At 38.7% G+C, this 22,765-nt stretch overlaps 1 protein-coding gene across 1 annotated transcript in view; it reads right to left on the reverse strand.

The window, feature by feature from the left end:
* Positions 1-5,173: 5,173 nt before the first annotated feature.
* LOC132261837 (netrin-B) overlaps positions 5,174-22,765 on the reverse strand; it is a 39,502-nt gene continuing 21,910 nt past the window's right edge. The window contains exons 2-7 of the mRNA XM_059760841.1: positions 11,867-12,055; positions 8,201-8,350; positions 8,026-8,133; positions 7,502-7,567; positions 7,013-7,232; positions 5,174-6,807 (exon numbers count right to left, since the gene is read on the reverse strand). Coding sequence (XP_059616824.1) covers positions 6,663-6,807; positions 7,013-7,232; positions 7,502-7,567; positions 8,026-8,133; positions 8,201-8,350; positions 11,867-12,055 — 878 coding nt within the window. The 3' untranslated portion in view covers positions 5,174-6,662. The remainder of the gene's footprint in view (positions 6,808-7,012; positions 7,233-7,501; positions 7,568-8,025; positions 8,134-8,200; positions 8,351-11,866; positions 12,056-22,765) is intronic.

A 22,765-nucleotide genomic window follows, 5' to 3' on the forward strand; every position in this document is an offset into this window, starting at 1 on the left:
ATTTCGGTGGTGCGGCGCTTTTTTATTTGTTCTCCTGCAGCACTGGGACTTCCAGATGGCGTAATAGTTTTAATGATGGTGTCTTTCAGTTTCAGTATTAAACATTTAATCAGAGAAGTTTTGGCAATGGATGAAAACAAATAATCTGGTTTTCCATCCAAATAAACCACATTAAAGGGGCGCAAAGGGGCAAATTCGCCTGCGATTAAATTAATGAGTAAACACAAAGAGGTACAAGAGGGAGTCAATTCCTTGAGGCCATTGTTCTTGGGCCCATTATTGACTGAAAATTACCAGGCAGAGGAGACATTCAGCCTTCATACTCAAACAGATGAAGTTTGAGGAGGAAAGTGAGACTGACAATGTTGGAAGAGTGAAATTTTGAGATAAGGCGAAGAAATAAAAGTCATGAATTTGCATTACGAAATCATTTGCATATACTGTAGACAGAAATTACCTGTTCTAGAACTTTGTAAATAAACACATTTCGCCTGGCGGGCCGTTGAAGACGACCACCCCAGATGTGGGATAAATATAAATTAAATAAAACATCCTTACAGATTCTGCGGATGTAAAACTACAATATTGCTGGTCAAGGTTTATCGTACTACGCGTCTGCAGTTGGACTGAAGATACAATAAAAGAAAATTGCATTAACTCTGATTTATTGGCCTTAAATAGTAATTAGTTTGATTACTGTTTATTTAATTGAATATGCCACTCGTCACAATAAATGTAAAAAAAAGAAACTGTCAGAGATGAATAATGTCGACAATGATAGATGTAAAAGTACTATGTATTTGTACGGCAATATGTGATTTATTTCTGCCATACATTGTGCGACATTTCACACTCGCGAAAGCAGTGTTATTGTTTGAAGGAAATATAAGGACAAACATTTTCATCTTTGACTTTTATTTACTGTTTTCTCGAAAGTGAACTTTATCTGGAGTGGAAAAGTTGCAGAGAAAAATTGTCTTCTAAAGTTGTACTGGAAATTGCCCTCGAGGGAACCGTTTTGTTGTCAACTCTATGCTAGAGCACGCCTATAGTGCGGCTCACCCTCCGCGTCTCGTGCAATTATCGACGTTCAATGAAGCACTTATTCCCCTCTCTGGCCGCTAATCGGGTTCGAGGATGGGACTAGGAGAGGGAAGGCGCTTTCGAAATTGCAATAATACCCCCAACAAATACCGGAATTTGAGTTGCCCGCAAATAAATGTCATATCGTGGTTGGGAAAGTCTGTGGCGAAATTGCCAGTGGCCAGAGAGGAGACTTGTTTGCCAATGGACGCAATATAGTCATCAATAGGGCAACAGCATCCAATACTTGGACAGCAATTTCAATTGGGACAGTCGGTCCGTGTGAAATTCAAGCCTTTGATGGACATGTTTATTACTGAACACAGATATTCAAGTTGAATAAGTTTACTGGTGTGGTATTTAATTTACTATCTCCTCAAATGGCCTCCAAACATCAACCCTTTGTGGAGTGGAGCGGCCCTAAATTGCCATTATACTAACATTCAGACACTTTGATGATTTCATTCCATAGAGAAAATTCTCTATTCAAAGAAGGATTGAAATTTTAACAGATCCTGCAGTGCCCGAGGTGAATCCTCTTGACCTCATCTGCATTTTGTGAGTGATGTCTATTTTTTTCACTGGCAAAGCAATCTTGCGGTGTGTTATTAATTTTGCCTGTAAATTTTTTGCTACGTGGCGTGTTTCATATCGGCGCGATCTGATAAGATGCCACGGATGGTTTCAGTAGCCAAGAAGAAATACGAGAAATTAAATTGGCAATTTATTGATATAGTCTTGGCAGAATCGACACTTTTTCTCTTCTTCGCACACTCTCAGTGAACATTATTCTGTATTTATGATCGAATATCTCTTCTCCTCTGCCATCGACCTGAAGCAGGGGCGTCGCAAGTTTTTCTTTTTGGGGGAATAAAGACAAGCATGGGGGCGACACAAGACACAAGAGATCAGAAAACCCGCTCGCCACAAATTTAATACCGCATCTTTCTGACGAGTTCTCCTCAAGTGGTTGCAAATTTGTGGAAATATCTCGTGAGATTTCCTGGGCCCGCGGGATAAGATGTTATGGAAGGAAAAGCAGGGAGGAGATTACATTCATATTTCGTGTCTTGTGGAGTCCCTGGGGCAACCTTACGACCCCTCAGACGCACTCGGCGAAAAACTCCGGCCAAGGCAGACTTGATGGGCCCTCAGGGACCAAGCAATCATTACCAGTTAGCAGTCTCGGAGTCTTTGTCAGCTTCCCCCGGAAAATTTATCTCCTGCCACTGCACACAAAATTCCATTCACTATTCTGCTGATTTCCCGGAAAAAGCCATTGGAAAAGTAGATATACAGTTTTTTTGTTTTTACTTCCAAAAGTCACTTCACACTCTCTTCATCCTGAAATTCCAGACAACCATTTGAAAAATCCGGTTTTTTGGTCATTGGATCCAATAACATTTCGAGAGTCAGACTGCTGATTTATAGTAGCTTTGCATAGACCTAAAAGAAAAGTCACTCTATTAAACAAATAATGCCTCTTTTACGTGTAGAAGCTTGTGTAGAAATTTACCTGTTGCCATGAAGGTAAACAGAACGATCGCAAACACATTAAAATTCATCTCGATTCTATGAAATGTGCACTAATAAAGATGATGAAAGATTCTGTCTTTGTATTTATAAACTTCAAATAATCTCTGTAATTAGTAAAATATTTCATAAAAATTACACGGTGAATAGAGTTTCTAATTACTTGGAAAATTTATAATTACCTAATGAAATTTCTTATCTTAACAAAATATTAAAAAGAATAATAATATAAGTTCATTTTCCAGTTTTTAAGTAATGTGTTTTTGTTTATTGATTTCCTCACTAATCGTATTCCATAAAATACCATGTCATTCTCTCCAAATGCAGATTTGCGACTCCGGAAGTTTATAGCCAGGAGCTTTCCCTGATTCCATCTGCACAATCCCATTTCCCTGTGATTTTGATTCCTGCGTAAACAAGCTCTTATCTGGGGACAATTCACTAGAAAAGCAATGACACTCCGAGGATTCATTTCATTCATTCATTTCATTGTGGGCACAGCGGGTGAAAGGAGTCAATAATTGAGTTGAGATATATTGGAAGCTGCATTATTTCATCTCTGGTTGTTGACTAAAAAGGGAAAACCCAGCCATTCTCGCTATCTCAATTGCTTATTCCGTCTCTGCGTCATTCTTCACACCCTCCAGAAGAGCTCCTTCGAGTAATTTCAGAGATTTGTGCTTATGTGAGAACGTCTCTGAGATAAAAGCTCTGGCATTGTTGGTGAAAGCTCTTGGTGGTGGAGGACATTTTATTACGTCAAAAATATCAAACAATGTAGGTGATAATCTCGTACGGATCATTTAAGCGGAATTGTAATAAAAATTATCATTGTGAATGGCAACAATATTCTCATCTTCTCACATAAACCCTCATTGTTGTTATTCTGCGGTGATTACACGTTGGAAGTGGCGTCATCGTCTTGGCGTGTAATCTTTCTCACATTTCCAATTGGCCACTCAGAAGGAAAAACCCATTTCTTATGGTTTAGCAACACATAATTTGTCTGGACATTGTCAGTTTTTACTACAGCGAGGAGCTGTCCAAAGTGGCTTTTCCTCACCCAAAAGCTTACATGTCGAACTTATACGTGACTCCAATTTTAGACACAACAAAATACCTCCACTCTTGGACAGAGAGAAGAGTCTTAAGTGAATTTTTTCACCACTCTCGAGCTCTTTTTTGCTTACAAATTTCCACTTCATTCTGTCTGATTGTTCAACGACTTTCCGAACGGTATCAATGAAAGTTCTGGGGGAAATTTAAGGTTTCCTGGCACGCGACTTTAAAGCTCTCTCTCTCTCTCTCTCTCTCTCTCTCTCTCTATCTCAATGTCTGGACAATGTTTGCGGGCAGAAAAGGAAGTTTCCAATGGATTAGTTTGGTACACAGCATTTAGAAGGATTTCATTTGGTATTTATGTCGTTTCACTTTTAAAATTCTACTCAAGTTTAAATCTTAAAGTCAAAGAAACTCACCTTGCATCGTTATACTGTATTGAATTTCGTACTAGATTCCAACCGTCTTTCATCTTATAGAATTCAAATGACAGGAGTTTCCTTTTATTTAGCCTCACTTATGGGGATTTTCCTAATCGATCACGAAATCTTGACGCTTTGCCAAACTTTCTTCCCCAACTTCATATACTTTTTCCTTATCAGCTTCGCCGATTGGGGAATTTACAAAGCGAAAATTCCACCGCGCTCGCGCCGTTCTTTAATATGAAGGCGCGTAAAGAGAAACAATTTTCGAATGAATTGAAGAGTTTTAAGATGAAATTGCTGCTTAATTAAGAGTCCCAATGCAGAAGGGATTTTCCCAATAAAATTTTCTCCGTACACTCTCTTGGATGAGTTTTCCACCAAGACGACAGCAAGAAGGCTAAGAATAAAAAACTCCGAAAACATGGGAATGAGTAGGGATTGAGCGTGTGGCAATAAATTGCAAAGTGTGTAACTTTCTCAAGAGGCATAAATCTGAAACTAATCCCAATCGTCTCAAATTCCACGTTTTCCTTGCACAAAGTCTGATTTTGCAATTGAGAGCAATTTGCCGGGGATCATTTCAATTTCACTTTATTTCGGATTATACGACTCGCGGGGACACATTTCATGTCAATTTTAAGAACGCCAATCCATTTATCCCCCCATTTCGCTTCAGCCGCGACGCCACGCAAATTATTTGCACTTTTTGATGCCGCGAGGAAAGGGCACGAAGACATAAAGCATGCTCCTATTTGGGGGGAATGCGAATGTGTGTGTCTATTCTGGAGATCCATTATTTATGCAGATTGAGATTTAGCGGGAAAAATTGCCACGCAAGAAATGGAAGTTTTTCAATTTCGTCTAATAGCTTCTCAAGATCATCTTTTTCCCATTTCAATTCCCTCTCGAAAAAATTCCCATTCAGAGGGATTTCCGAATCACTTCCAAGCTCATGTCCTCGCCACAAGATTCGCGAGGAAGAAGAGGCTGTCACACAACTATGGACTTGAAATGGCATGTCCTCGCAAGAGATCAGCACAAATTGTGGGTGAGAAAGTCGATGAAATTTTTGTTACTTAATTCATTTTATTGTGACTTTTACTCCTTCTTCTCCTTTCAACTGATATTTCTCACTCTCGTCATTCGCTTTCTTGACAACATTCACTAAATTTATGGCTGTTTTGCATAAAATCTGTGTGCTTTTATCTCTACACACTTCACTTTATCTTCTATTTATTTTTTAATCATATTATCTTAAAATGCATTCCTGAAATTCTGTAATTATTCTGCGGGAAAGATCATCCAATGTTATAAGGATTTAGCTTAAAATTATTCTCTGCGTCTAAAGAGGTATCAAAAAAGTCTAAAAATCAATTGATAATGTCGTTGATATGATAATTGATATTACCATTTTCCTCCTGATGAATAATCGTTTATATCTTCATATTTGTTAAGAAAATATCTCGTTATTTGATTTCTTTTATTCTGTCAAATTTTCTTCATAAATTTTAGACATAAAATTCCGATAAGATATGAAAAAGTGGTTGACGGAACCTCTAGAGAGATAAGAAAATCTCCTCTGGCCTCCATATCAATACATTGATTTTTTGCATTAAATTGTACATGATAGAATTTAAAATATACACATATTCCTTCCACTAAATACTAATTCTCCAATTATTACTAGAGATACAATGCGATTAATTTTGATAATGAGGACTCCCATCTCTTCGGGCGGGGGGCGGTTAATTGCTGTGAAAAATGTAGGGTGGACGAGGCGCAGAAGGGTAGCTTTCGTCACCCTTCTGCGCCTCTTGTTCTCCCTTCAACACTGAAGCAGTCACACACAGTCATTTAATGTTATTAAATTAACACAATTACAGTGATTTCTAAGCTACCTTAATTTTGCATGGACTTTTCTTCCTTCTGTTCTTATTTTCCATAAGAAAAATCAACATCGTGGCAATATTTACATGATCTTCCCTTTTCAAATGTGAAAAGGGACGGCAAAGCGGGAAAATTAGTTTACACAAAAAGTACGTTGTGGGCCTAGGAATTAAGGAAAGCTATCAATTAAGATGAAATTATGGCAACTCTTTCTGGTAATTATAGGAATATTTCATCATCAGCATCCTTTGTAACTTTTTCTCTCTCGCAAAAATACCCTTAATAAATTAACTATAATTACAAAGTAATATCCTTAAGCATTAATGGAGAGTGACAAATAAAATACTTACATAATAGAATGGCTATAAACAATTTGTAGTTTCTCATTCCTTCATCAATAAATAATTACGTTACAATCAATAATTGCGTACGTCAATTCTGAGTAGAAATAGTGTTAAATTTTTAATGATATTCAATGAATTGCTTTTACTGGTGAAGGTAGAAAATAACATTCACGGATATTCTCCTCCTCTTCAGTATCTTGAAGCCTCCACGGTGTGCTTTGAGGTTTAATCTTTTAACTCACAATCTCAGCGCGTTCTCCTTCTGCTTTTCTCCCATATTTTCACACATTTCCTCCATTTCCTTTGTTGTCTAGTAAAAAACTACAAATTCCTAGTCACAGTCGTCTCGAGAGCGTCTCTGAAACCGTCGCATTCGCCTGTGCCAATCGTCTCGCCATTCGATGATTATCGACCTGGGACCCACGCCCAGAGCACCCGGAGGATTCTCCGTGTCTTTCCCCAAGATCAGGTAAGTCCTTCGACGACAGTACAGAATATTCGTTAGATAGAAATGAAATTTCATTAAATATTCGGGTGCTTTTAAATCAGGACTTCTCACATTAATATTCTTAATATGCAAATGACCCATCAATGTGGAAATTTGCCACATGGGTTTAAGTGTCCCGTCGTGAGTGTTGAAATGGCTGTAGAGGGAAAGAAGAAATATCGAGAGAAACTCACTTATTGATCTTAAGTTTTGGACATCTGCACTCGAAGTCTCTCATTGGCACGATGAGTGGCACTGTAGCCCTCCTAAGACCTGGAATGACACCGGCGAGGAGACTCGTTCCCTGGGACTTCTTATACACTGCCTGAACAACCAGGTTGAACTGAATCATATCCTCGGAGTTATTCTCCTTGTCCTTTACCACGTCCCTGCCCGCCACCTTGGCCATAATTGCTGGATGATGAAGAAGAATGGACACACGCATTAATATTAAAACGTGTCTCAATGGACGAGGCGTGCCTCGTGAGATAAAGTCAGAACATTCAGTGGGAGGGGGGGGAGGTTGACATGACAAAGCACCGGAAGAGATTTATTTGAATTGCACCGAAAAGTGTGCGACAATCTCACAAGATGGTTCTTAAGATGAAACGGAAATGTTACTTCCTTCTCTGAATACTTTTTGACCATTCTCCCCCGGAAGGCTTGCTCTCTTTGCTACTCACCGTAATCCCTTCTGCAGAACTTCTTCTTTGTCAGGTGTTTCGTGGCTATTTTGCACTTTCCGCACTCTGAAAAAAAAGAGGAGTTAAATTTCGTAAAAATTTGACATGGATGTTGAATTTACGGTAATTTAATTACCGAAGTAAATACACGATTCTTCCCTACACCATTTACTTTGATGCAAAATAAAATCCTCCTTTCGTTTTCAACCCTATATATTAGATTATTATGCAGTGTCTTGAGGGCGAGCGAATTTTTCGCGTAAAATGTGTAAGAATGTGATGATTATAATCCGGAAAAAGGAGAGCGGATGCTCAAGATAGGAATTCCTTCCCTCGGGCGTCTGGCAGTGATATCTGGTGGCTCACTCTTGACAAATTGAAAAACTTCCCTGGTGCTGAAGGATTCACTCCATTTACCCCAAACTCGGCAAAAGGAAGTACTTAATTTAATTGTTTATCTCGGTTCGAGTTTTGCCGAGGAGGTGCCTCGTCTACAGGCAAAATTGATCAATTTATTAAATCACCTGTTTCCTCGTCGTCGTCGCCACTTTTTCGATAGGCGGACACATCTTGATCGTACTGCGGCTCTTGCGCTATTTGAGGCTGAATCACGCTGATTCGGGGAACAATTTCTGCAAAGAAATGTTCTTAGAGTGACAGAAAGGCAATGGAATTTACAGGGGTTTCGAGGTTACTCACTGACGCATGGCGCGATATGAGAGCGACTTTGCTGATATCCTTTGGCGCATCTGTTGCAACTCAGACCCGTGACGCCGTCTTTGCAAGGACACTGACCGGATGTGTGATTGCATGTTCTTCCGGAGGATCCCACAGGATGGCAGTCGCACGCTACAGAGGCACAATATGACACATTAATTAATAGCCAACCGCACGTCTCTTAATTCCCCCCCCCCCCCCAACTTGAGAGCTTCTCGGATGGCACTCATGAAATATGATTAAGAGGATTTCAATGTTGGCAAAAAACAACAATAAATTCTGGGCAAGAAGCGGAAGATGGAGACAATGTTGGGGACCAACATCAGTGTCTGTACGGGGACAAGATGAAAAATTAGGTGATGCCCGGGTGAATTTAACGCTATTTTGCATTCCATAAATTTCTTCTCTCTTTCGCAACTTATAGGTCAGCTTGAATAAATTGTGCGGTATATTTCACTTCTTGTACAACTTTTTAGGTTGTATATCAGATTAAATCTTGATTCATGTCTACCGACTGGACAGACACACACACTCGACTTTTTCTGCACTCGGCAAAGGGGTGAAAAGACAACACACTCTAATAGAGACCATCGGCATGCGGTTAAATATCTCGTTTTTTGACCAAGAAACATGTCTCTCTCTCTCTCCCCCCCCTCAATATCTCACAGCGCCGTGAAATTTGAGGAATAAACCTTCTGAGAAGTCTGACTGTTGTGGCCAACAGTGAAGTTTAAATATCATTCATGGTTCTTCAAAAAGTGCAACTTTCTCTCTAGAGAACCATTCTTGGAATGGAAATGAAAAGCACGTGCAACGAGAGAATGAGTAAATTGAGATGAATTTTCATTAGAAATATTATATATATAAATTTTGTACATTTCAAACTCCATGACTTCTCCGCTCCTCTGTTCTATCTTTCTCAAAGGAGATGCCGAAAAAAGTATTTCTTGGGGAGAAAATGAACAGAAGAAACGACATGGAATTCCTTCACGTGTTCACTCTGGCGTGCCTAATAAATTTCCTCGATTTTCCCTGGGCTCCAACTGTCCTTTTTGTTTGTTTATTCACAAGAACTGTTAGGCTCCCATGTGAAGTTTGTCCCCAAATGAATTATTAATGCGCCGCCCCAGGTTGAATTATTTAGGATTATTGAAACGACTCTCGCCAGGAGACTTTCCGTCAAATTTTCCGCCCTTTCAGACACAATTCACAAAACTGTAGATACTTGAGCAACAGTTGGTGACGGCAATTGTGAGAGACAATCTTTGAGGAAGCAGACAACTCCCTATACTGCTCGAGGTGATGTCACTTGCATTCACTGTGAAATTCTCATCTTTCCTCCCGAGGGACTTATTAATTACAATTTTCTCCATGTTGTGAAATATATGGTCAACATTGGGAAATGATTTTATCCCGCCTCGGGAGGATTACTGTCGAAAACATATATTACCAAAAGAGGGATGCTCAGAAAAATTATCGATGGCATGGTGAGTTTGCAGAGCGATAAATTTTAATTATTCCCCGAGAAAAGCATATAAAGAGTTGACTAATATCTTGGCTATTTTATTAAAGTGAAATTACGGACATTCATTTATTCAATAAGTACAAAATCTGAGCACGTCCCAAAGCAATTCTCCATGCAATTGCTGAAAATGCAATTCACACAATCATATACCGACTTTAATCTCAGATAAGTGCAACTCTGTGAACAAGCAGAGACTGAAATGCTCAAATATCAGTTTGTTCTTGCACAATTGCAGATTGCATTCAACTCTATTTGCTCTCTCATGGATCTCCTCAATTCAAATAGCTTCCTTTTCTTCAAACTCCCCCCGTCGGACGGTGTTTTGGCGTGAAACGGAGCTACACAAGAAGAGCAAATAGAGCATACGTCCACTCAGTGTCTCACTTTCTAATGACTTTAGCACACAATGTCTCTTTTTCGTCCCCCCAACTATTGCATCTCATTAATGAAGTCACATTGTGCTTTTGCACCAACAGAGCCAGAATGTGTGTTTGTTTTATTCCAGTGTTTATTATTATTGAAATATTTCCCCCCTTCACGCACGTTTTTGCTCCATCTGTACACAAGAACAAATACACAAGACGACTGAGTGGCATTAATTAATTGAAGATGGTGTGTTTTTTTTTTCAAAGGGAAGCGAGAGTGGAACCGTTGCTTTTGAAAGCCATGCCGAAAGCATACTTCTCCAGATTTTTGCATCAAAGTCGCACACGATTATTTTCTTTCTCAGTCTTTCTTGCCACCAAGAGATTTCCAGAAAAAGCACACACCAACACTTCCACTCGTGTGGAAGTGCATGCGGAAAATAAACACTCCCGCTGAAAGTCATTATTTAATGGCAATAACGCGGGGTGTAATTAAAGTTTTTACTGATGGGAATTGAGCAAACTGTAAAAAACCCGCGCGGTCTGCTAAAGCGTTTCCAATCGGATGGGAGCAATAACTAGAAACAGATGAGCAATACACAATCCCACAAGTCAATTTCAAGTGCAAATTCATGCCGATCGCAAATTAGCAAGTGAATCGTGATGTTCTAATTCGAAGTGTGTCGAGAGGTGAGCGCGGTTTCGTGTTGAGCATAGCGTCACTTCGAGAGTTCATGGGACTCCGTAAACTGCTGGTCTTAAGTGTTGACAGGGTCATCAGTTCTCACCCGTTAAACTGTGCCGTGTGTGTGGTAAATTTGTCATTTTGCTCACATTCACCCATTGAGCATCACTTGAGAGGCTTTCGACCCAAGAGGTCAGTCATTGAGCCCTCGTTTGCACCTTGTAAGCTCGCTCAATATTCATAAAAGCACTATCACTTTAATTTTCGTCGTATCCTCCATGGTATCCCCAGAAAAAGAACCTGATTAATTGTCAGGACAGTTTTTGGAAAATTATACAGGATTCATGTGAGAAGAGGATTCCCATTTGCCCATAGAAGAATCGTTTAGAATTTAGAAATTCCATATAGCCTCGCTTAGTAGTTAAAAGTGCAGACTATAAATGTGTATCTAACTTGAGACCCGTTGAATGACCAGCCCTCTTTTAGGGCTCTCCATACACTTTACGTGGAGAGTTTCTTTGATGTTACCATCTAAATATGTGTAAGTGTTTCACAATTGGAAATACCGACAATTCCTCAGATACATATCAAATTTTGTGTGGACGCGCTATTTGCAGAATTACATGCTCATTGTTGCAATATTTTCAAATCAGATTCCTCCGCATTGCCTTCAGTCTTACGTCTCTATGCTGCCCTTTTCCCGGATGATAACAGAACACAAACCCGAGAGAGAGAGAGAGAGAGAGAGAGAGAGAGAGAGGGGAAGAGAGAGTGTGTGTGTTTCATTGCAACTCTGTGGTCCCAATAAATTATGCATGTGCAACAATGGAGAGATTTTCAAGAAGTTGTTCGTATCCCGCTGTTTGAATTTGTTTCTCCCCAACGTCATTCAACAGTATCTTGTGTTGATATAGTCTTTCAATTGTGGTCATCTTCAATTCATTCCCGTCTCCCTGCGAACACTGGCTTCTTTTTTTCATGGACTCTGCTTTTTTCCTCGCGACTTTATGCAACATTCCATCCTTAATCTCGCAATGTTGCTTCGCAGTGGGAAAGAGACTGAGAATACTCACGTTTGCACACTTTTCGATGATTTAGCGGCTTCGTGGGATCCCTGTAGAAGCCCTCCTTGCAGTAGTGACAGTGACGGCCTGTAGTCGCGTGGCGACAGTTGATACAGACCCCCCCGGAAGTGCGTCCAGAGAGCTTGAATAGCTCCATGTTAAAGCGACACCGTCTGGAATGGCCATTGCAGTTGCATTCTGAAAAAGAGATTTACACACTCATCAACTGTCGCTGCAATTAAACACAATCATTGCGAATGCTCATGGCTTAAACTTGATGGATTGGAGATCATTTGCTGAGCAAAGGGGACTTCATGGTGAGATCATTTGTAAATGCGACAGAGATTTGAGTTGCGATTAATTACGCGTAAGGCAGTAAAATGTTGTGTAACACAGAGAGATGATTTATGGAAAATGCATTACTTACATTTTTGAGCATATTTCCTAAATAGTAGAATACATACATAGCAATTGCTTGTCGAAACTATCAATCGCACTGTGGAAGTGCGTTCAATTTCTAAAAGGGAGAGAGACACGGCAAATTGCTTGGGAGAGGAGTAATCGAATTGTGGAATTTAAATTAACATGTCACGTCTGCCAATCTCGGGTCCCATTGACTTCGTAATTGGCTTATTTGTCTAATTTCCATCATGACTCAGGAGAAGAAGTTAAAATTTGTCCACGCATTTTCCCAAATGACCCGTTTTTTACACCACCAACATCCATTAATTTCACACTTGCGAGCCTGTGAGATTTCTTTGCCAAACTCGCTGACACTAAATGACATTTTTCCATTATAATTAAAAGGCACTCTTGCGAGGCATCGCGTTATTTATTATCTTTTAAACATCACTTGTATTTGGTGTGTACGCCACAAAATCACTCAATTAGCTGAGAGTCCGATATGGCAAAAGACATTCTATTAATAGAACACCAACAAAAGCTCATTTATCTCTTCAAGTGCAAAATTTTAGATGGCCCTTCTTGTTCAGAGACATTCTCTTCATTTCGTGCAATGCCATAATTATTCACTGAGCATTGCTGATCGCAAATCATTGGAGGAAATATCCATTTATAGTCTTGTGTGCTCTACTCGAAATTCATTGGACAGTATCGTCGTATAAATCGACTCATAAACATTACACAGAATTGCTATTAAGAAAATTTAATTAATTGTGCTGACGGTATCAATGAGAAGGAGAACAACACCACCACTTTCTGTACCATTTCACACATTTATTTCACTCTCTCTAAGCGAGCTCCTCCGAGGGGTATATCTCATGAAATATTACTAGACTTTGTGTGCTTCACTGAAGCTTGAGAACCCCTCGAATTTATCTTTCTTCTCTCCTGAGCATCTCTTTAAAGGAGTACAAAAGGTGAATCATTCAAGATTAATAGACTCAATTCTCAACTAAATCAGCTATAGTAAATATAAGTTGATCGATACAGAAGATTTTCCGTAAATTGTGTCATTGGGACTTTTCTTTTTTTTCCTTACTGACTTCCCAAAATCCCACTTATAATATGAACTCTACCGAAAGCAAATATTTGCATAAGAAGTAATATTAAATATTTGTTGAGTATTTGTTATGGTTTGGATGAATATCACGACAAAATAAACATTCTAGCAAATTGATAAACCCTCTGTGGGTGAATGAATTTACCATGGGTAGAATGGGCGAATTTATCACTGGATCTCTTTCTTTGTCCCCAAGTTTCTGGTTGCACAAGATTTCCAGCATTTAATGTTTTAATTTCAACTATAGCATAAAATGTACGCGTGTAATTTATCGATGAATGATATTTTCAATTAAAAATCGCTAATAAAGATTCATTGAGTGATATCGACCAAATGTTTCAATGTAATACAAAACGAGTATTTCAGTGACATTTATTAAGCCTTTTTGAAATTTTCCGGCAGTGTGGATATATTTTTTCCATCAAAAGTGTTAACTGGGCGAGAGAACACTTCAATAAAACTCAATTAGCCAACGTCGTATACAATCTGCCGGCAATTTTCTATCATGTCATGTAATATTTATATTGTGACAAGCTGGGGTGGATTTCCATAGGATTGGTTTAATTTAAAAGCACAGTCAAAGTGCTATAAATTTGCAAAATAAAATTCGCCCTTTTAATGGTGTGGCTGCAGGGAAAACGCATGAATGCGATAGCGCGCGTGGTATTAGTGTGTCGGAACAAATTGAGGGTGGAAATCCTAGAATCGATGACCAACAATTGCTGATAATGGCGATAAGTGAGATGATGTAGCCCCATTTATTTGATGCTTAAGCTCAAGAGTGAGATGTTGATAAACTGTGTGACTCCGTCTTGGTCACCCATTTGGCCATCAGATTGGGCACCAGCAAATGATGGGGATTTGAGGGAATGGTTCTCAATTTAAATTGATGGCAGAGGGGCGAAAGAGTTTGATCTTGGGCGATGCAGAGAACGTCCCAATACTCGAATTTCTTATCCTCCAAAGAAGAAGGTGTGTGACTCCCGGTGGGATTCTCGTGTTCTCCGCATGGCACTTTCTGCACCGAACAGGGAAAAAGAAGTGCCAACAAATCGAATGTTTTGTCTGGCGTGATTTTATTGGCACGGATCCCTCTCGAGGCATGTCGAACATGCAGTGGTGCGATAAGAAAATACCCATCTGAATGGTATTACTTGAGATTAGGTTTGCATATTTGGTAAACTTTGAATGTGGACGCTCCAATCACTCACCCTCCGGGGAGGACGTCTCCAGAGGGCGAGAATCTGGGTGACTAAACAAGGAAAACTGCGATGGTGGGACTCATAAATTTCATTGTGCGGGTTCGAGGGGAGTCTCAAAACCCGCTGTCCTCTCTCAAGAACTTTCTGCACATCTTGAGATATTTATCGCAATAGTTTCGTGCTGGAGTAATTTACATCTATCACTAACCATTAATTCACACTGCATCGCACATTCTTGTCGTCCAGAAATATAACTTGAATTTATTTATCCGCTCACCGGTAGTCTAACTGACTGGTGGCTTTGCACTTGGAAAGTTACAATAAAGACAGTGAATATGATCAATTCCCTATACAATTAAAAAATTTAATACAAAAAATTTAACAGATTTATTTCTTGTTTGGTAAAATTTTTACATATCAACCTGCTTACCCTCCCTCAAGCACCCTACACAGAAAGCATGAAACTAGATTTGTGGGGGCATTTAAGAAGGATAATACAGACTATTTCCACTCAAAGAAAGACATTCTCTTGTATGATACGATCTAATACGATTTTTATCGCATTACAAATGGTGAAAATCTCCAAGATTACACACAGAGTTATTCTGAATGTGTGCAAGAGACGTAATCTCAATGAATCGATCATATTTCCAGGGTTTCTATATACATTGAAATGTACACACATACACTATAGTTTTCCAAATGAAATAACAATTTAATGTGTGACGAACTGTGAAAATTTTCACCCCCATTTTCCAATTTAATACACTCTTCAGCACAGCTTTTAGTTCCCATCTTCATGGGACAGACATTGTCGGTGTCCGCATTCAGCAAAAAGGGAGTCTTCGAGTGGAAGAAGCGTCGCCCCACGGTCAATATCGAAGGTGTATGGTTCGATATTTCTTACCATCACTACAAATTAATACAGAGCTCTTACTCAGAGAGTCTTTCTCTAGCACCTTTTGGGGACACAGCATTTAATGTACCGTGAAATAATCCTCCTACAGGAGGGCTTTCACGTAAAATAATTCAATATTTATTGGAATAGTATTAAAATATTTCTCATACATTTCATGAAATCGGACGAGGGCAAAAACCTTCAATTTCCACGACACGAAAAGGTTAAGAAATTTATATTCATGAAACATCAATCCACGACTTGGCGCATATTCAACATTTTATCTTCTTTAAAAACAATAACAATAGTCCATTGAATTGAGATCGCGATCTCTCATCCGAGTCCTGAATTGTATGAGCTTCTCGAGGTTGTGTTGGACTCAATTTTATCGGTGAGGTTGTCACACTTCTGAGGCGAGCCATTTGCCTCACTTTTCCATACTGTGATGCTTTTTTTAAGAGCCATTTCCCTCGGGAAAAGCGTCTCCCATTTTTCACACAAGAGTGATGAATCTTGGCGGAGAAAAATGATGTTCACGTGAAAAAACTTTCAATAAACTTTTAATGTGCATTATTCGCATATTAAGAGAAAAACACATTAGATGTCGAGGTAGGAAAAACAAATATAATTTCTATGTAAATTCAGCGTAAGAGATACTTTAGTGTGATATGTGAGAAAACTTATGAGACAATCCACATGAAATGTTAGATTTGACGATGAAAAAGTCCATGAAAGTTTCTCTACCACGACAGACAATTTTATTGGGGAAGATCCTGAGTGTTGCGAGAAAAGGCGCAATATTGAGGAACTCCTAAGAAGTGTTTTGAGCTCAATTTTCCGCTCAGACGCAAAAAGGGTAGAGAAGCAATGTTCCTGAAAGCCGTTCGGATTATTCAGTTATTTTTCCCATAAAACCCATTTATATTTTTCACCATAAATCACCATTGAGTGTCTCTGCAAATAAATCCATGTTCGGGACAAATTGATGTGAGTACGATCTTCATGCCCATTATCAAAGGTGAGGCGAGAGTCTGTTAAACCATTTCCAATCCATCTCAACCAATGTTCCGTGAAAATACGCAACCGTACAAAGAGATTTTTACAGCAGCACAAGTCTTGTGCACTTCTTTTTTTGCCCGACTCACGGAGGCCGACGACAACAAAGGGAGCAGTATTTATCACAATATATTATTCACAATGGACAGAGATTCGCAGAGCGGAGAAAATACGCTTTTATCTTTCAATATTTGTACGATTTGACCTTTTCATGCGGCTCCATGCGAGAAGAAGGCATATTCTTGCTTAGTGACCAACATCTCCCATCGTTTTACCATGAACACACAACAATAAAGTCTTAATTAAGCTGCTAATGCTGAAAAAATGAATGAATATCTAATAATACCTAGAATGGAGATTCTTCCGAGAATTCTCCTTGCCTAGGCTCACTTTCACTGGCAGCTCGAAATTTATTAAAATCAGCCCATGGAATTACTTCTTAATTGGATTTTTTCATCAAAATTCACGCAGGGGACGTTTTTAATTATGTCATGCCAAATAAGCAAGGTTAAAGCATATATTTTCAGGGTATGTAAAAAAGAAGAGAGTAAATACGAGCTTTGTTGAATTTTATCGGCAAACTTTGACATTAATTTGTTGCTAATATCTTTATTATTTTATGGAAAATTTTAGTTCCTCGCCATCTTCTTCGGACTCTTTTTTTAGGTTCAATCAATTAGAATTCGTACCTCTAACGATTACCTTAAAACCTATTTATATGGAATAATTTCTTTTCTCCTACACAGGAATCTGAGAACAAAACTTATGGTGAAAACACAGCATTTGCAATTTGTAATTTGTTATTTATTCATCTCTTTCTTCACCACGCGTATCGTGTATTTTCCTTCCTACTCTGTCAGCGGCCGACTCTGACATGTCGAGACAGCCACCGTGCAAGTAGGCAGGAAAATACACGATACGCGTGGTGAAGAAAGAGATGAATAAATGACAAATTACAATTGCTGTGTTTTCACCATAAGTCAATAAGAAGGACAAATTTATTAATATGTATGTGTGCGCAGAATCAAGTGCGATAAAAGTAATCTTATCGCGAATCATAAATTCCTCATCTTTTTATATAGCACTCGCCCGGTGTGGGAAATTGATTTCCTCAGACGTTCATTGCACTGAATTGAGTTAATATTATTAAGTGGAAGCTGTTCGTGGGTGGTGCGCCCTCACTATTCTGCGACATCTCTGGGGAAATTCAGGTAAATTGCACCATATTTCTCCATTCCAAAACTCCCATCGCGAGGCGTATGGTTGAAATTTCCAGCTGAAGAGCGCATGAATGATGTTGCTCACACATCATTAGACTGGAAATGGGTGTAAATGTTTTGAAAAATTTCCCTTTCCCGGAATTGATGACTGTCATCAGTGTAGTATGTCATTAGTCTTGTTTGTTGTTACTTACGTGGCGCGAGAGTGCTGCGAGTTTTTGGGTGTCTCGAAAAAGGGCATGATTCCACCTCCTTCATTAAGTAGAAATTAATTTGGGGCCTCACTTCGGCATAACTCTCAAGAGGAGTGCTCCATCGAGATCCATCTTCTCTTGTTTATTCCACATACACACACACACACACACACACACACACACTTGACGCGGTGCTTTTACAAGAGACAGCCGACCAGAAGGGGGTGAAAGTGCGGGATTGTGAGAATTTTGAGACGCAGGAAAAATGTGGAAATTTATTGTTTCTCTCTTGACTTTCATGACACACCATAATACTTTTTCCCGCCTTCGGGGAGCGACTCTGAGGCTACCCCTGGAGGAGGATTCCAGCTCAGGAAGGTGATATTTTTTATTCTCATTCTATGAGAATTATGTATGGGCGTGAAAATGTTGACATTCTTGTTAGCAGCAGAATAATATAATCCATACCAGCATCATTTATTCATTTCCCAATTTTTTTTACTATGCCTCTTCGTATCTTGGGGCGCTTCCTAGGGGTGAATAGCTAATGTATTGACTTTCAAGAGTCCAAATTTGGAAAATTCTATTAAATGATCCTCATCTGAAAATTTTTAAAAAGTGCTTTTCTAAGACTGTTTGCATGTACAGTAATATTGTAGTCGGTTCTACTCATATTTACTGCAATATGACTACAATCTTTCAACTGATAAGCCCTTTGGATATATTTTTATTAATGGTTCATCTCTCGAGGGAGGATATGTGTATAGAAAATGAATTTACATTGCTCCTAAATTTTATGATACACGCTCTGTCTCTCGAGTGGAGGACGATGAAAAATTCATTAAAATATTTTGACGAATTTTATAGGCAATCTCTTTCATTAACAGTAAATCCAAAATTCTCCTTTTTCCCTGCTCTCATATGCCATCAACAAGTCGTTGGGCTGTTTTAGAGCACGTTTCATACTTTTTATGGACTTCTCGTTCACGATTGAGTTCATTGCGTTCATTGGAAAGAATTGTATATGTTCAAACAATGCACGGACGACAGAGGCAAACATGAAAGAATATAAATTGTCATTTAATGGTTTTTGTAGCACAAACCCAAATAGAATTAAATGATTTCGCATCCGTTTTCTTAGGTCTTAAGCGCCAAAGATATGTGCATCCGAGAGAAGATAAAGAAGACACCAAATAGACATAGATATTATTTGTCATTAGAGTCATTTCCGAAAAATGTGACATTAATAATTTTGTCATCTCCTCTATGCAACTGACGAGGATTACCACGGAGGATTTACTGATGGCAATTTGCAGCCACAGCATCGTCTAATAATCTCTTTGCTTTGGCTTCTTCCCGCCAAAATAATCTATGAGAAATGATGGGAAAATGACTCAGTGCCAGTGAAATATTGTGGAAGGATGCTCAAGTCCAAAAGTGCACAGAGTTTAAAATAAACATGCACACTATAGTTTTAATGTGAAATTTCCATTAAGAATTTCCTCCACGCCAAAGCATTGTACTTTATTTGGTGCTCCAAATTACTGGGTGTATGATCTTGAAATCTATAAATAGGCAATATTGCAGTTTGTAAGGCCTTAAAGCCCCTGGTATGAAGTAATTTATGACTTTATCAAAGAAGGAGTTTGCCCAAAAACGACACTTAAACAAATTGTTATTGCTCTCACAGAATTTAATGGAATCTAAATCAACTCACATTGCAAATTTTTACCAAATGGCTTGCATAAATATCTCATGACTTTACAGAAAAACACTTAACGCATTTGTCCCAAATGCGAACAGATCGACAGGCGAAGGAATTTAATTGAGCGCACTAATTCAGATATTCAACGCATTGGCACACATTGCTATCAGACATTTTGCATCACATCTGAACAGATGTATTGTATTGCATGTCTGTTAGAATACTTCTTCGCACTACTCTTTGCCCATAAAAAGACAGACGAAAGGCATTTTGTGTATTTAAACTTGTCAGTGTAATTGACTCACGTTCACGTGAAAATACATGATTAATATTGATTGAATAATAAATCATAATTAAGTCATTATGCTTCTCTGAACCCTGGGCCGCACAATGGACCGCAGACATTGAGAGGCACACATCGGTGTATCTGATCGAGAGGGAATGGGTGATACGTGGGCTCACAGACAATGCCCAAATCCACGTGCAATTAACTCTATGGCTCATTAGCAAATTATCCATTTATTGCCATTGAAATTGCACATAGGATCTGCCTAACTGTCTCAGGCCATTTGCAAGGGGCGAGTATCTATTTATAATTGAATGGGAAAGTGAATGTTTATGAGCATTTTCCTCAGCTTTCATTAATTCTTTGTCAAATGATCCCATATTTACACACTCAGGGCACGTCAATGGAATATTTGAACGTTTATCATTCCCTTTTTGGCAAACAGCATTCAAAATATGTAGACATACGCTGAGGGATTAAATTCCTTTCTTCTGTCCTTTTCGCTATCCTGAAACGCTAAATGGAAAATGTCGAGGGGTGACCAAATACAATTATTTCAGATTCACTGTGATGGATTGGATTTGATTTTAGCTACTTGAAAGCCTTCAGATGCCTTTCCTGGCCACAGGAAGACCCATGATAAGGATTACTGTCAAGTGAGACAGTTGAAATGTGGACTATTTTTTGGTGGTGTAGAAATAGAATTGGTCAAAAACACTTTCACAGTTGAAATCCTTTTGTTGTGACTCTGAAAGAGGGTCAAAAAGTTGTGGCAAATTTCACCTTTAATCATAATTTTATTTTTCTGGATTCATGTATATATTGAGAGTGTTTTACCCAGCATTAGAAACACTGCCAAACCGGTGTACATTAATTTTTTCCACAGTTTCTGCAAAGTGGAAAACCACAAACATATACAATATCTTGATGTGCTTTGTACGGTATTTTTCCCTTTTCAGTTTCTGTGTGGGTGAATTTTTTTCCCTGAGAGATTTCTTCTTCAATTTTCACTCATCCGAACCATTTTTATGAGATGTGTTGGTGAGGAGTGTGAGTTCGTGGGCGGCCACAGAGTGGATTTGAGAGAAGTCTTTTGAGAATTTTTCACCTTGTTTCACTGTTCAACTTAATGACGATGGAAATGGCAAAGGATGGAATATAAAGTGAATTAGGGGAAATATTGTCACTCAATTAAAAACCTGTCTGAGTCTTTCAAGAACTGAAAAAGAAGATACGGAAGAAGAAAGTCTGTTTAATCTATCATTGAAGTGCGATATCGACAGCCATGCGCTGTTGACAAGATGTCGTTTCATGTGAGTACATATTTGAGGATGTGTTATAAATAATAATGGAGTAGATGACAATCTATATGGGGTGTTTGTTTTCCAAGACGCGTGTAAATACTGAATGCTCTGAGAGAAAGAGTGTCATTGAATGAATAAGAATGGATCAGGAAAAGAGTCAGGGCATTCATTTGAAATATTTTTGACCCAAAAACTTGTGAAACAAATAACCAATTAAATACTTCAGAATGTAAATAAATCTGGCGGCGAAGTAATTTGTGCGCAAGGTGCAAGAAACAGTTCTGCACACGCATTTTGAAACTTGAAAGGCCACCCGCGAAACCAATTATCCGTGTAATTGAGCAAAATTATTTATTTTAAATTCACCGCGGGATGTTCTGTGAAAAGAGATTTCTCTCTGGTCTGTAAACGGACCAGAATGTAAATAGAATTTGGGAATGATGTGAGAAAAAAGTCGTGCTAAAGGTAGAAATTTTCACGACTCTCTGGAATGCAATTGACCTCATTTCAGGGAAAAGAAACTTCTTTCCAAAGTCAGTAAAATCAATGGTCTGGAGACAATCTCTAAATCACATTTCGGGAAACCTTTTGGCTAGAAAAGCTTACAATGCATTAAAACTATATGGAGAGAGAGGATTGAGCGTGGCCAAGGCATGGCGTGTGTGTGTGTGTGTGTGTGTGTGTGTGTGTGTGTGTGTAGGATTTAAGTATAATTCCTCGAGATTTATAGCGCCAATTTGTATCAAACTGCGCTAACTGGCTTTTTATGTGTTTGCCTCTCAATGGGCAGAATCACTTGGAAAATCAATCGACATGATTCTCTCGCCGCTTAATGCTCAACTCAATTGTCGATTCATCCGGAATGGCAGAGATCGAAAACTCTCACCGCCGCTGTGAAATTTAATACCAGTAGTGTCATGGGATGATTGATGGACGATGTAATCCATTCACTGCCTAAATTGAATAATTAACCCAACGTTTAATTAAATTACCAAGTGAGAAGCTAAACTTCAGTCATGGATATAAAAATATAGTGGAGAGAAAAATTTTAACAATGCGCTCTTGAAGAGGTACAAATAAGTTGTGTTGACGAATCTAATTGCTTTTTGTTGAATTTCAGGTAATTTTTTGGGGTGGTGTGCTTGAATATTTCAGAAGAATCTAATTGAAATGTTAGCGTTAACGTTGGGAATTTAATTTATTCCATCGAATGCACTGAACAACATAAGCGTAAAAAATGTCTAAAGCCTAAAGATGTACACTAGGGAAACATAGAAAGCAATTCATCAAACACTTCACATTTTTCTATCCAAACTCCCCAATTAAACTCATCATCACTGTTTATTCTTGGTAAATTTAATTTTTCAAGAGTACTCACAATTAGCATAACAAGACTCACGTGTGATGCAAGAAGTCACAAATTAATGAGGTAGCTTTTTCGCGCCTCGTGTGCTTTTCAATTGAGATCCGACAGCCTTGTTGACTGTAGGCAGTGTGGTGTAAAAAGATTTCGGCATATTG

Source organism: Phlebotomus argentipes, unplaced genomic scaffold (genome assembly GCF_947086385.1).
Source record: "Phlebotomus argentipes unplaced genomic scaffold, Phlebotomus argentipes genome assembly contig_46, whole genome shotgun sequence".
Classification (NCBI taxonomy): domain Eukaryota; kingdom Metazoa; phylum Arthropoda; class Insecta; order Diptera; family Psychodidae; genus Phlebotomus; species Phlebotomus argentipes.